Consider the following 14,826-nt stretch of genomic DNA (forward strand, 5'->3'; position numbering starts at 1 on the left):
CCAACAAAATGTGAAAGGTTTGGTTGTTTTATATACAACAATTGATGTAATTTTCTGGTTTTCTGTCAACATGTCACATATGTAAATGAATTTTCTCATACACCATTGCTATTTTAACTTTCAGATGGGTAAATTCATAAAAGAAAAAATTTTCATTTACCCATTGCCCAGATTATTTAACTATATCCTAAGAAATATCTTCAGAGAAATATAGACTATGCATAACTTAAATGTCCTAACATATAATTGCTCCATACTATATGCCTTTGGAGAAAAAGATGTAATGACATGGCAAAGATATAATGAATTCATTAGCAAACTACACAGTGATTCTGAGAAAATATACATGCATAATCTCAGTAGTTCAATCACAGATGATTTTTCTTTATTAATTTTTCAATTAACTTGTATTGAGTTTATGATACACATAGACACACAAAAGTTACTTCCAGAACAGCAAAGAAAATAAATCAAGTAGGTTTTTCTGCCTCAACTTCCATAGAGAAGGTATTAAATTTTATCAAATGTCTTTAGCATCTACTGAGGTGATTATGTAACTGTTCCTCTTTGGTAAGGTAGTGAATTTCCAATGTCGAAACATCCTATCCTTGCTTTCTGTAGATAATAACATTCTTGGTCAAAATATGGCATTTCTTTCATTTCAAATCTTCAGAACACATATAGATTAAATTATGCTTAAAAACAGAGGTAGAACTATGCATTTCATTATATATAAAATACACACACACACAACTGCCTGCACATCAAGAAAATTTGGATAAATATCCACCTACTAAAACAGGTTTTCGTAAGCTAGCAAAGTAAAAAAGGAGGCCCTTGTAATGTCTCCCTTTTTGAATTATCTTAAGTTTTCTTGCAGGAAGAATATATTAATGTAATCTTTGCTTTCTAAAAAGTATCTTAAAATTACTTCATTTATAATGAATCAACATCTGTTCTGGACTGTGAAGCTTCTGAAATACTACTTAATAAAAAGCACAAACACCATTCATTCTCCAGCATTTAAAATGTTGACCAATTCTACATTAAATTATCAATATTAATTCACCAAAACACCAAAGGCAACTTCAAAGCTAGAATTAAGTTATATAAAATAATCTAAATCTATGTTTCCCCCCCAAAAAGATGGTATAGTAAGATAAGATATAGTGTGCTATATACTATTAACTGACATCCAATCTGACCTAAGTCAACTCATTGTCCCAAATCCTTAGAAAGTGTGTCTTTGATTTGCATTTCCCTGATGATGGGTGAAGCTGAGCATTATTTCATGTGCATGTTAGCCATCCTCCTCATGTCTTCTTTGGAAAAATATCTATTCATGTCTTCTGCCCATTTCTTAATTGGATTACTTGTTTCTTGAGCACTGAATCTGATGTTATATTTTCGATAATACTGCTTCATCAAATATCATTTGTCAATATCATATGTCTTATCTTCTCCCATTTCATAGTCTGCCTTTTTGTTTTATTATTTCCTTCATTGTGTAGAAGCTTTTTATCTTCATGAAGTGCCAATAGTTCATTTCTGCTTTTGTTTCCTTTGCCTCCAGCAATGTGTCCAGTAAGAAGTTGCTACAGCTGAGGTGAACAAGGTTACTGCCTGTGTTCTCTGGAATTTTGGTGATTTCCTGTCCCACACTGAGGTCTTTCATCCATTTTGAATTTATTTTTGCGTACGGTGTAAGAAAGTGGTCCAGTTTCATTCTTCTGCAATGTGGCTGTCCAGTTTTCTCAACACCATTTGTGAAGAGACTGTCTTTTGTCCATTGGATATTTTCTTTCCTGCTTTTAGTTGTGGATCCATTTCTAGATTCTCTATTCTGTTCCATTGATCTATGTGTCTGCTTTTGTGCCAGTACCATACTGTCTTGATGATTACAGCTTTGTAATACAGCTTGGCGACTGGAATTGTGATGCCTCTATCTTTGGTTTTGTTTTTCAGGACTGCTTTGGCTACTCAGCATCTTTTGTGGTTTCACACAAATTTCAGGATTGTTTGTTCTAGCTCTGTGAAAAATTCTGGTGGTATTTTGATATGGATGGCATTAATGTGTAGATGCTTTGGGTAGAATGGACATTTTAACAATGTTTGTGCTTCCAATCCATGAGCATGGAATGTTTTTCCATTTCCTTGTGTCCTCTTCAATTTTTTTCTTCAGTGTTCTATAGTTTTCAGAGTACAGATCTTTTACCTCTTTGGTAAGGTTTCTTCCTACACATCTTATGGTTTTTGTTGCAACTGTAAATGGGATGGATACCTTTCTTTCTCTGCTGCTTCACTACTGGTGTACAGAAAAACAACAGATTTCTGTACATTGATTTTATAGCTTGCAACTTTGCTGAACTGATGATGTGTTAGTTCCAGCAAATTTTTGGTGGAGTCTTTCAGGTTTTCTACATACTGTGGTGTCAGTTGTGATCTTTCCTCTATCATTTGCGATTTTATTCCAGTCCTTTCACTTTTCTTTGTGATACGTCTGGATAGGGGTAAATCAATTTTATTAATTCTTTCAAAGAACCAACTCTTGGTTCCACTGACCTATTCTACTGGGTTTTTTTTTTTTGTTTCTATATCATCTATTTCTGCTCTAATCTTTATTATTTTCCTTCTGCTGGCCTAAGGCTTTATTTGCTGTTCTTTTTCTAGCTCCTTTACATGATAAGTTGGTTTGTATATTTGAGCCTTTTCTTGCTTCTTGAGGTAGGCCCGCAATACACTTCCCTCTTAGGACTGCCTTTGCTGGATTCCAAAGACTTTGGAATGCTGTATTTTCATTTGCATCCATGTATTTTTTTTTATTTTTCTTTAATTTCCTGGTTAAGTCATTCATCCTTTAGAATGCTCTTTAACCTCAGGACGCCTGGGTGGCTCAGCAGTTGAGCATATGCCTTCGGCTCAGGTCCTGATCCGGGATCTGGGGATCAAGTCCCACATCAGGCTCCCTGCAAGGAGCCTGCTTCTCCCTTTGCCTATGTCTCTGCCTCTCTCGGTGTGTCTCTCATTAATAAATAAATGAAATCTTTAAAAAAAAATGTTCTTTAACCTCCATGTATTTGTGGCCTTCCTATTTCTTGTGGTTGAGTTCAAATTTCATAGCACTGTGGTCTGAAAATATTCATGGTTATTTTTTTTAAAGATTTTATTTATTTATTCATGAAAGACCCAGAGAGAGAGAGAGAGAGAGAGAGAGAGGCAGAGACAAAGGCAGAGGGAGAAGCAGGCTCCACGAAAGGAGCTTGATGTGGGACTCGATCCCGGGACTCCAGGACCATGCCCTGGACCAAAGGCAGGTGCTAAACCACGGAGACACCCAGGGATCCCTGATTTCAATCTTGTTGTACATGTTGAGGGCTGATTTGTGACCCACTATGTGATCTATTCTGGAAAATGTTCCATGTGCACTCAAAAAGAATGTGTATTCTGGGCACCTGAGTGGCTCAACTGGTTAAGCATCTGCCTTCACCTCAGGTCATGATCCCAGAGTCCTGGGATCAAGTCCCTTGTCAGACTCCCTGCTCAGCAGGGAATCTGCTTCTCCCTCTGTCCTTCCCCCTACTCATGCTCATTCTTTCTCTTTCTTGCTCTCTCTCACAAATATAAATAAAATCTTAAAAAGAAAAAAAAGAATGTGTATTCTGCTGTTTTAGGATGAAATGTTCTGAATATATGTTAAGTCTATCTGATCCAGTGTATCATTCAAAGTCATTGTTTCCTTACTGATTTTATGTTTAAATGATCTGTCCATTGCTGTAAGTGGTAATGGTGTTAGTGCTTTGTTGGATTTAATGGGAGTTCTCTGTTTCTTGGATTTTGAGGTCTGTTTCCTTCCCCAGATTAGGGAAGTTTTCAGCTATAATGTGCTCAAATAAGCCTTCTGTCCCTTTTTCTCACTCTTCTTTTGGGACTTTTATGATACAAATGCTACTATGCTTTAAAGAGTTGATGAGTTCCTTAAGTCTACATTTGGGATCTAGTATCTTTCATTCTCTCTTCTTTTTATATCACTGTTTCTTTGTGATTGTTAGTAAAGCCTGTTATATTCCTGATCCTGAGAAGAACGTCTATATTAAGAGGAGGTCCCCTCCTTCCCCCCAAAAAAGCCAGATCCTATTTCCCCTAGAGCTGAAGTTTCAAAGCACTCTGAACACCTACAGGGTGCATAAGGCGGGGCTTGGGGTAAGCAGCTCTGGTCTCCACTGGGTGGTGCTGATTTGCTCACTCTAGTCAGTCAGGACTGAAAGGGGATAGGAATGGCATCACTGTTCTCCTGGACCTGGAGTAGGGATTGGGGGGACGGGGTGGGAGAGTTCACCCCTGCCACTCTTCAGGAAGCCCTCATAGAGAGCAAACAATCACCTTTCTTGCCTCCCCGGTTCTCTGTCAGATCCTTGCCTTCACCCTGTGTTCGAGCTGTATGCCTGCCAGGCAGCACAGCACTCCTGTATTTCGTCGCAGGCATGCAGCTGGGTTTCAAAACTCCAAGTTTTAGGGACCCAGGCTGATCCTCTGGGGGGAAGGTCTCACCACACTTTTGCTGTTTCATCCCAGAAAAGCAGTTGCATGAAAGGGCAGCAATTCAGAGTTTATGGTAAAATGAAGCAAAAAGCCAGCACCAAGGTCTGCTTCTTTCAGCCACTGTCTTTTATTCCTTGCTAGGGAACAAGGCAGCACATTAGTGCCACCAGTTCTTTTGTCCCAGAGAGGCCACGCCATCCACTACCAAATGCACTCTAAAAAGAGAACGATTTCTCCGTTCTCCAGGGGATCCTCAGACCACACTGCCCACTCCCAGGTTTCTCTGTCCTCTTTCCCCACAGGAATACGACTAAGCCTGCCAGGCAAAACCATGGTGATGGCAAGGCCTTTTAAAACTTCAGACTTTGCAATCCACCACTTATAGTAACTTGCAGTAATCAGTCCCTCTCCTTTACCCAGTCGATGGTTTTGGGGAAAAGTTTCTCTTGTGCAATCTGCTGTGCACTGCTTTTCTTCTCTCTTTCTCTCTCCCCCCCACTCCCTCCTTTCTCTGTAATCAGGGGTCCCTCTCCTCCTGCAGTTCTTTTCTCAAACAAATCAACTCTCTGCAGCTTCTACGTGGTTCCGAGATGTAGCTGTTTCTCTACCCTAGTTGTGTAGCTTGCTCTCAGACCTCAAACTGACTTCTTAGGTATTTAAAATTATTTGATATTTACCCAGCTGTATGATACTACTAATGCACTTGAGAGATGAGGCAAACTTAGGGTCCCTCTACTCTTCTAGTGTCTTAACTCCACCCTATAAATGAATAAAATTAATTATAATTTAAGCCCTAAATCTCCTAGCAGTCTCTAGAAGGATTCTTACTTTTATTATATACAGAAAATGCTGACTTACTGTATGAGGACACATGAACTATGAAAAAATACATACAAAACACATGCATTCTAGTTAGTTAGGCTATGTTCTCGTTAAGTCAATAATATCTACATTAAGTATAAGACTTAAAAAGTTTTAATTATACAACTAATTGATATATCATATTATGAATGTATTAACAGTTGGCTTTAACCTTCATTTTCAGCCAAAATTTGCCATATGGCTTCAGCTTAGGTTTTGGGAAGCCTAAATAGCTAAATGCCTACTTTAATGTCATTTTTGGTTCCTCTAAAATTATGCATGAGTACAGAATACATCATTTCATCAGATCTCATTCTAATTAACATGATGAACAATATACAAAAAAGTTTATCAGTCACATTTATGGTTAGTATCCAATAATTTACTTTCAAATATAGGTAAGCAATCTAAATAGAACTTGAAATATAGATCTCCTTAATTTATACAATAGAGTACATAAAATATGTTAAGTAAATATATGGTAAAATACAAAAGTTTAAGTATATATCATCGCAAAAGTATAATGATATACAGATGAAGAATGATTGTGAAAACTATTAGTTTTACATACAAACACAATTAAGAACAGTCAGATAAATAAATACAAAACAGACTGACACTATGACTAATAGAGTACATTAGAGCTAATCAATTTTGGGGAAAATATACCCTCTATGTCAACAAATGGTCATAAAAATTTTAAGAAAACAGAATAATCGATATATAACTCTGATATCCATAGAAGTGTTTAGGGTATGAGCATTCACAAAACTTAGCAAAATCTTTTAAGTTATTTATTTCTTTTCAAGCCATGGTCTTTCAGGCCAAGTTTTATGCTTAAGGATATATCTTATCTTGTGACCATGAATTAAAAATTGTTTCAACTTAGACTCAATATTACATAAGGATAAAAAACTCCAAAATCACATGTCTATGAGAAATCAATTTCTACCTGACATATTAAAAAATACTAAGGATTAGAAGAAAAAGAAATTAGATAAAAATGAAGTAACCCCCCAAAATCTTGCTCATTCATTGACCTCGGTTAAAAGTAACCATCTTCACTGCTGCAAACATGAATAGGAGTGTCTACTATAGAGTAATGTGGTAGCAGATAGGACTAACAAATATTGTTGTTGTACCATGCAAGTATTTACATTTTAAATATTAATAATTTCATTTTTATATAAAATTTCAGATTTCCTCTTATATCCCAGATGTAAATTTGTATGAGGTTAATATTTAGCTCCTGTCTGATATTAATTTTGATCATCCACTCATTTACTATCAACAACCTTATGAAATACTATAATCACTGTTTTATATAAGAAAATATACTCAGAGGGCAAGTATACTACTAATGCCTACATGAGAAATTTAAAACACCAAAATGCTTGTATATCTCACTTATCAAATTTTGTACTTTAGAATGTTTCTTATTTGAATGTTTCTTATATTTCATAGTTACTATGTCAGTAAAAGAGATACTAGCAGCAATTTCACTATTACACATTACACATTTTTGCCGATCTTTCAATTGGGAGTTAAGTGTGAAGCCAGAAATAAAGAATAAAAAAATTCAAGAATGCATACAAAATGTATGCTTCTTAAGAACAAGGAAGACAGAATTTTACAGATTTTAAATACAGGTACAATCAATTTCTCCTTTTTGCAATACTGGAAAATATACAGACATATGCAAACATAAATCATGTAATATGTCACGGGGGAAATATTTTATATTTTTCTTTTATAGAGAAAACAAAAAGCAATCACTTTATAGGAAATTAGAGAGGGAAGAACCTATTTTTAAATTGTTCAAATTTGTAAGATGTGAGTGATGAATGCACAAAGGATTTTAACAAATGGTAGGGAAGATATGTGGTTTGTCATTTGCCCATGTAAGCATATATTATGTAAATTATATACTTTAAAATAAATGTGTTCTATTCAGATTCTTCTGCCAAACATATTATAAAAGTAATTCATAATGTTTGCCTGAAAGCCTGAATGAAAAATTTCACCTACATTACGAAAAATTACTAAAAGCTAAATTAAAATTCTAACTTTTCATTCAAAATAAATTTTCAAATATCATCGTAATATTATTTCTTAGGTAACTAAAAATATACTAAAATTAATTTCTAGGATATTCTACTTATTTTCTTCTTCAAATAAAGATAGCCACTTCCAAAAATACACACAAATGTTCAATTATCTAAAATAGGCCATTAACATGCCTGCATTTCTATTCTTAAGCCTACACAGTGACTTACCAATTCTTGGGGTAGTAGTGCTCTGTTCTGCAGGAGATGAAGTACTAAAAGCAGAAATTGGAATTTTCATCTGTATGGGACCTCGATTATTTGATGGACTATAGAGTCCTGATGGGCCTACTGTAGGTAAAGAAGTCCTTGTGGCTTGTACAATAGAGTGTGCTGTTGGAACAGCCTGTACAGCAAGCGTTGTCCCTAATGGTGCAGCACTGGCAGGAGAGTTCCTTTGAATACTGGGACTGGCCACGGAAGGAACATTGTTTGGTTTAGTGGGGTTTGGCAAGGCTGGCAAGGATACCGGATTTTTGGTAAGACCACTCACTGTAGGTGGGCTTTGTACAGAAATGAACTCAACGTTGCCAGATGGTTGATTAGTCACTAAAGTCCCTGGATGGCTCTGCAGGAGTTGAGGCTGGGAGGATACCGCAACAGGTACATGCAAAATCACTGGTAAAGGTTGTAAAGAGATTGTAGGTTGGGGATTTCCACTAGGCACCTGAGTAGTAGCAACTACTGTAGCTGTGTTGGGTGCAGGAAGAACTGATGTTGCTGTCAAAGAACCAGAAGTCACTGGAGTCTGCAATTTAGGTTGACTACTGACAACAGTTGGAGGAGTGACAAGACTGGTTGAAGAAACTACAAAAAGAAAAAAGAAGTATCAGTTTAAATGGCTGTCTTCATTTATCAGCAAGCATAATTCAACAAGATAAAATTTAATGACTATATCTACTACAGTAGATATAGCCAAATCTTTCATAATAAAATTTCTTCCAGATTGAAGTTTTGGAAATTCCTGGAATTAAATTGATAGAAGTATTTTTGCACCTATGTTTGGCACATGGCTTATGATTATTATGGAAGACTGCTATCTCAGTGTCAAAACAGTATCTGAAAATTACTATCATCACTTCAGATTAACGGAAAAATGACTGAAAACTTGGTAAAACTGTACAAACATTTTTGAAACTACCCTAAAAACACAAATGCCTTAGGACACTGACAAAATATAAACTCAAACAGACAATCTAGAAAGAGTCATCACTATTAATGAATGAAGTAAGCTTGGATGTGGTATTTTATCACTTGAACCATGTGTGAAACCTCTGTGAATCAAGTTTTACTAAATTACCTGACAGGAGCTAGTATGGAGAAGCTGCTTCTACTGACACTCTAGTGACATTATATATATGATTTGGGTAAAGAGGGGTGATGAATTAAGAAATAAGGGAATTGATACCAAACACCAGAGAAACAAAAATGCTAGCCACTAGAAATTTTTTGTTTTGTTTTTTTGGGGTTTTTTTTTTTTTTCAGATTTTTTTTTTTTTTTTTTTTTGTGAGAGACCTGGAGGGGGGCGGGTACAGAGAGAGAGAAAGAAAGAGAGAGAGAGAGGCAGAGACACAAGCAGAGGGAGAAGCAGGCTCCACGCAGGGAGCCTGACGTGGGACTCATCCCGGGTCTCCAGGTTCACGCCCTGGGCTGAAGGCATCGCTAAACCACTGAGCCACCCAGGCTGCCCTGGAAGTTTTATAGTAATTTTGGTTCCACTATTTGTTTATTCTCATTTGAAGAGGTTTCAAATTGATGACCAAATTTCTTTCTTATTGTTCTGTCCTCTTTCCAAAATCATAGGCACACTAGAACAGCAATCCTCAGTGTTATCCAGGGGGACACCTGGGATAACTGTGACCCTTTCAGGGAGGTGGCAATGTCAAAATTGTTTTATAAAAATAATAAGATATTACTTGATTTTTCTCAACGTGTAAATATTTGCACTGATGGTGAGTAAAACTTCTGATGCCTCAGTACAAAACTCAAGGTAGCTCACACTACTCAAGGTAGTACCGCTCACTACCTAAATAACTCTTCTAATTGTTTTAAGCTTGAAAAAGTTATTTTTCGGGATCCCTGGGTGGCGCAGCGGTTTAGCGCCTGCCTTTGACCCAGGGCGCGATCCTGGAGACCCGGGATCGAATCCCACGTCAGGCTCCCGGTGCATGGAGCCTGCTTCTCTCTCTGCCTGTGTCTCTGCCTCTCTCTCTCTGTGTCTATCATGAATAAATAAATAAAATCTTTTAAAAAAAAAAAAAAAAGTTATTTTTCATTCAAATAGGTTATTTGTGTTACATGATACAGGTCTGTTATTTTTAAGTAAACATTTAAAAACTTGTTTTATTTCTACTACAGTAAATATCAACATAAGCCACAAAAACAAAAGCTCTTTGGGATTCTTTATATTATTTTAAGATTACACAGGGATACAGAAATTAGAAAATTTGAGAAACACTAGAGATTTGACTTTCTGTATTTTCATGTATATCTGTATTCCTGGTTTTTTTGATAAAATTTTGTAATTATTTAATTTTAGATAAATACGCTCATTTCCTTAGATCATATCAATCGCAAAAAGACGTAAGAAAAGACAACCAAAACCTTCGATTACTAAGAAAATGTCATTTTTGTATTAAAAAATATTACCTGTATTCACAGGGGTTGGAAAGGATGGTGGTGCACTCTCACTTACATTCCTCTTGGACTCCAGCATCTGTCTCACTGTGCCTGCATTTCTACAACATATATACACACAAATAGTCATGAAAATGTCATTCAGGAGCACCTCAATTTATGAATACTGAAAGCGGTGGCTGATAGGAGAAAGGCTGGCAAGACTTGAGTATGGCGGCATGAAAGTGCCAATGAATACAAAGGTAAAGACAGCACATAGACTTCAGCATGCTGGGGTCTATGGAATTAAGGAAGAGTCTGTCTCTTATATTCTAATGTTCTCAACACTTTTACTTTTTATGTACATCTGCAGACATTAGCTTTTAACACCCTTGATCAAAGCATTTCTCAATTACTATGAAAGAATACTATTTAGTATAAGTGGTTAAAGAAATCTTCAACGACCAAAGAAAGCCTTATAATAAATTAGCAAAGCCAGTAACAACAAATGAACAATATAACAAAAAAGAAGAAAATCTAAATCCAGTATACTCCAAATACATATCTCTACAAAAATAAATAAGAATACATTCTAAAATTTTCCTATAATTATAAATTTGACAGACTGTTTACAATTCTCACCTGTACGGCACATTGTTATTGCTGTTGATGTCAACTACAGACTTTCCTGGTGATACCGGTGGGTTTGGTGGATTCTGGGGAAGAAAAATACCCAGGTAAAATAAAACCCAATACACCAGATCTTAACTTGACTTATTGTGATTTCATAACATATATGAATGTTGAATTACTATGTTGTGCACCTAAAACCAATACAATATTAAAAAAAAAACCTTATATGCTTTCTCAATATATTATCTGTTACTTCCTGAAAATATTACTAGATGAGACAAGAATTTGAATCTTGGCATTGCCACTTAAATTACTTAATCCACTGAAACAACTGCTTATTGTATGAAAGATTAATATAATAATTCCTATGCCTCGTTTTTTAAGATAAGCAAATAAAGAATGTGAAAATGGTTCACATGCTGTAAGGGTTCAGTAAATATTAATAATTTGAATCTAAAGAATAACTATACATAGTCATTCAATATCTAGTGAATGCCTCCTACATACTACGCATTACTGACACCAAATTACCAAAAGAAACTCAACAAAGTACATATTTATTCTTACCCAGAAATAGTTGATTACCAATTAAGTGGTGCCTAGGGTCACAAATCAAATTTCTCAAATTAAAATAATTTTTACAACTATTACTTATAAAAACTACTTGCCACTATGTGTTATAACTTCATAAAAAGGTATCTCAATACTAAACTTAAGTATCAACTAACTTCAGCCTTTTCCTCCAAAACACAAGGAATATAGAAATGGAATTCTTATACACATTAATTACCATTACTTGGGCCTCCATCAGTAATTACACTATCATCATATATTTCTTAAATTAAGAAATATAAATAACTGCTCAAGACTTGATTAAGTGTAATAACATTAATAAATATTAAAACAAATGTGATAAATTCTGATCATATCAGCAGATGCCACTAATTATTCTTTTCAATCAACAAATCCTGATGCTTTTTATAGGATAAAAGAATAATTTTAACCAGCAGCTATAGCATTATAGTTATATGTATAGAGAAAATAAGAGATAAAATTACAATGAATTGCTCTACAGGTGCTTAAAATCTTCCTGTGGACAAAAACATATTAAACAAATAGAAAAGCAAGTTAAAGTTAACAGTGCAGTACCAATGGAAAAAGTTTTAAAAAAAAGTTTTTGAGGAAAATGCATCTTCAAATAGGTCTTTGAATAATCATTACATCCAAAACAGTTAAGATGAAGATAAAGAACATTTCAGAGAGAAAAATAGAAAAAGGTGTTAAAAAGCATAATAAATAAACTAAATACAACTGACTTAGGATACTGTATGGTCACTGGATGGAAGACCTTAAGTTCTACACTGTAGTGACATCAGCAGATGGCAGAATAGGAAGACCAACACCCTCTTTCCACAGGATAGACCAAATTTCCTTTGTCAGAATTCAAGAAACTAGTCTAAGAGGTTATAGGACCCCCAAGAAGTAGCAAGGCAAAGAAAAGGTGCATTGTAGTGTGCAGGAAAGTCTGTTTCATTTACCCATCATACCCCAAACACCCCAGATACAGTGCAGCACAATCAAAACTCCTCACTGTGGCTTCTCCTTTAAAAAGGAGAGAAGAATGAAACTTTCATGCAATATTCTTGCTTTTCAGTAGACTGTCCAAGGCACTGGTTTCTGTTCTACCTGACTTGGAGGAAGAGGCATATGTTGGATGATTGGGGGCTACATGAGAAATAAAGTGAGCCTATTGGTTTGGTACAACATCAGAAAAATCACACTAGCACAAACAGACAGTAGAGAGATGTCCAAAATTATGCCTTACAAAACCAAAACTGTAATACAGAAGACCGAAGTCAGTGGAGAGCTTCTGAGTAGAAAGAGCCAAGACTCTTCAGATAAGAAATTATACATATATAATATCTTACATAATACAAAAGAGAGCCGAAGTAAGAAATTGTCACAAGAGACAAAAAGGACATTATATAACGGTAAAAGCATCAGTTGACCAAATACAATATTTATACACATTTGTGCACATAACATCAAAACCTCCAAATGATATATACATTGACAGAATTGAAAAGGAAACAGACAGCAACACAATAATAGTAGGAATCTTTAGTATATCATTCTATATAATGGGTAGATGATCCAGAGAAAGATTCAATAAGGAAATAGCAAAACTGAACCAATACCAAAGACCAAATGGACCAGACATTTGCAGAAATTTTCACCCAACAGTTGAAAAACACAAATTTTTCTCAAGTGCACACACAACATTCTCTAGTACAGATCATATATTAGGTCATAAAATGACCTTACCAAATTTATAAAGATGAAAATCATATCAAATATCTTTTCTAAAAAAAAAAAAAAAAAAAAAAATCTTTTCTAACCACAATGGAACAAAAGAAAACTATAGCAGAATGAAAAATGGAAAAGTCACAAATATGTAGAAATTAAAACACACTTAAAAATCTAATGAATTAAAGAAGAAATCATAAGAAGTATTAGAAAATATCTTAAGACAAAAATACAACATACCAAATTTATGGAACAATTTATGCAGCAAACGTAGTACTAAGAGGAAAACTGATAGTGGTAAACGTTTCTACCAAAAAGGAAGAAAGATCTCAAATCAACAACCTAACTTAACACTTCAAAAAACTAGAAAAAGAAAAACAAACTAAACTCAGGAGAAGGAAGGAAATGATAAAGATTATAGCAGAAATAAACAAAACAGAGAACACAAAGTCAATAGGAAAAAAAAATCAACTAAGAGTTGGCATTTTAAAGTATCAACAAATTGGCAAAACTTTACCTACATTACCTATGAAAAAAAGAAAGAAGACATAAATAAATAAAATCATAAATGAAAGACAAGGCAACAACTGATCCACAGAATAAAAAAGGATCACAAAAAACTACGATGAACAATTATACAGCAACAAACTGGGTAACCTAGAAGAAACTGGCAGCTTTCTGGAAATACACAACCAAGACTCAATCAAAAAGAAATTAAAATTTTGAACAAGATCTATACAAGTAGTGAGACTGAATCAGTAATCAAAAACATTCTAATAACAAAAAATACCAAGGACTAGATGACTTCAGTGCAGAATTCTACCAGACACTTAAAGAATTAACAGCAGTCTTCCAAAGAACTGATGAGAAAACTTCCAAACCCATTTTATGAAGCCAGTATAGCCAGATACCAAAACCAGATACCACAATAAAAAAAAAAAAAACTATAGCCTAATATCCCTGATGAACATAGATGTAAGAATTCTCAACAAAATACTAGCAAACCAAATTCACCAGCGTATTAACATGACCAGGTTAAGATTTATCACTGGAATGCAAGGAGAGATTGACATGAAAAATCAATGTATAAATCAATCAACTGAACACCACATTAACAAAATGAAGGGGAAAAAACTACATGATCTTCTCAACTGTTGTAGAAAAAGCATTTCATATAATTCAACACCCTTTCATCATAAAATAAAAACATTCAACAAATTAGGAATGGAAGGAGACTACTCCAATATCAAAAGACTGTATGTCAAAAGTCCATAGCTAACATCATACTCAACAGTGAATCAATTAAAGCTCTCCCTCCTAAGATCAAGAACAAGGGCAGGTTGCCCATGCTCACCAACTTCTATTCAACATGATATTGGAAAGATCTCACCAGAGCAGTTAAACAAGAAAAAAATATAAAAGGCAACCATACTAGAAAGGAAGAAGTGAAGTTTTCTCTGCTTCAGATTACATGATCTTATAGCAGAAAACACTAACGAATCCATTAAATAAAGTTCAAATGAATTCAGTAATGGTGCAGGATAATAATAGGAATAATAATAATAATAAATATTAAAATATGTGCTATATAATTGTTATAATTACATAATAACTATTACTGTTAAGTTACATAATTAAGTTATAAAAAATTATAGTCGAGCAAAAAATCTATTTCTATATATTAACAATGAAAAATCTGAGAAAGAAATTAAGAAAATAACATATCATGAAAGAGAATAAAATGTTTAGTAGTAAACTTAACCA

At 34.6% G+C, this 14,826-nt stretch overlaps 1 protein-coding gene across 25 annotated transcripts in view; it reads right to left on the reverse strand.

Moving 5' to 3' along the window:
• The window catches only part of ATF7IP (activating transcription factor 7 interacting protein), a 112,287-nt gene that overhangs the window by 15,882 nt on the left and 81,579 nt on the right, over window positions 1–14,826 (reverse strand). For all 25 annotated transcript variants that reach the window (XM_072798935.1, XM_072798928.1, XM_072798932.1 and 22 more), the window contains 3 exons: window positions 10,765–10,838; window positions 10,156–10,244; window positions 7,677–8,312 (listed from right to left, as the gene is read on the reverse strand). In XM_072798935.1, the coding sequence (XP_072655036.1) occupies window positions 7,677–8,312; window positions 10,156–10,244; window positions 10,765–10,838 (799 nt within the window). The remainder of the gene's footprint in view (window positions 1–7,676; window positions 8,313–10,155; window positions 10,245–10,764; window positions 10,839–14,826) is intronic.

Source organism: Canis lupus, chromosome 25 (assembly GCF_048164855.1).
Source record: "Canis lupus baileyi chromosome 25, mCanLup2.hap1, whole genome shotgun sequence".
NCBI classification, from domain to species: Eukaryota; Metazoa; Chordata; class Mammalia; order Carnivora; family Canidae; genus Canis; species Canis lupus.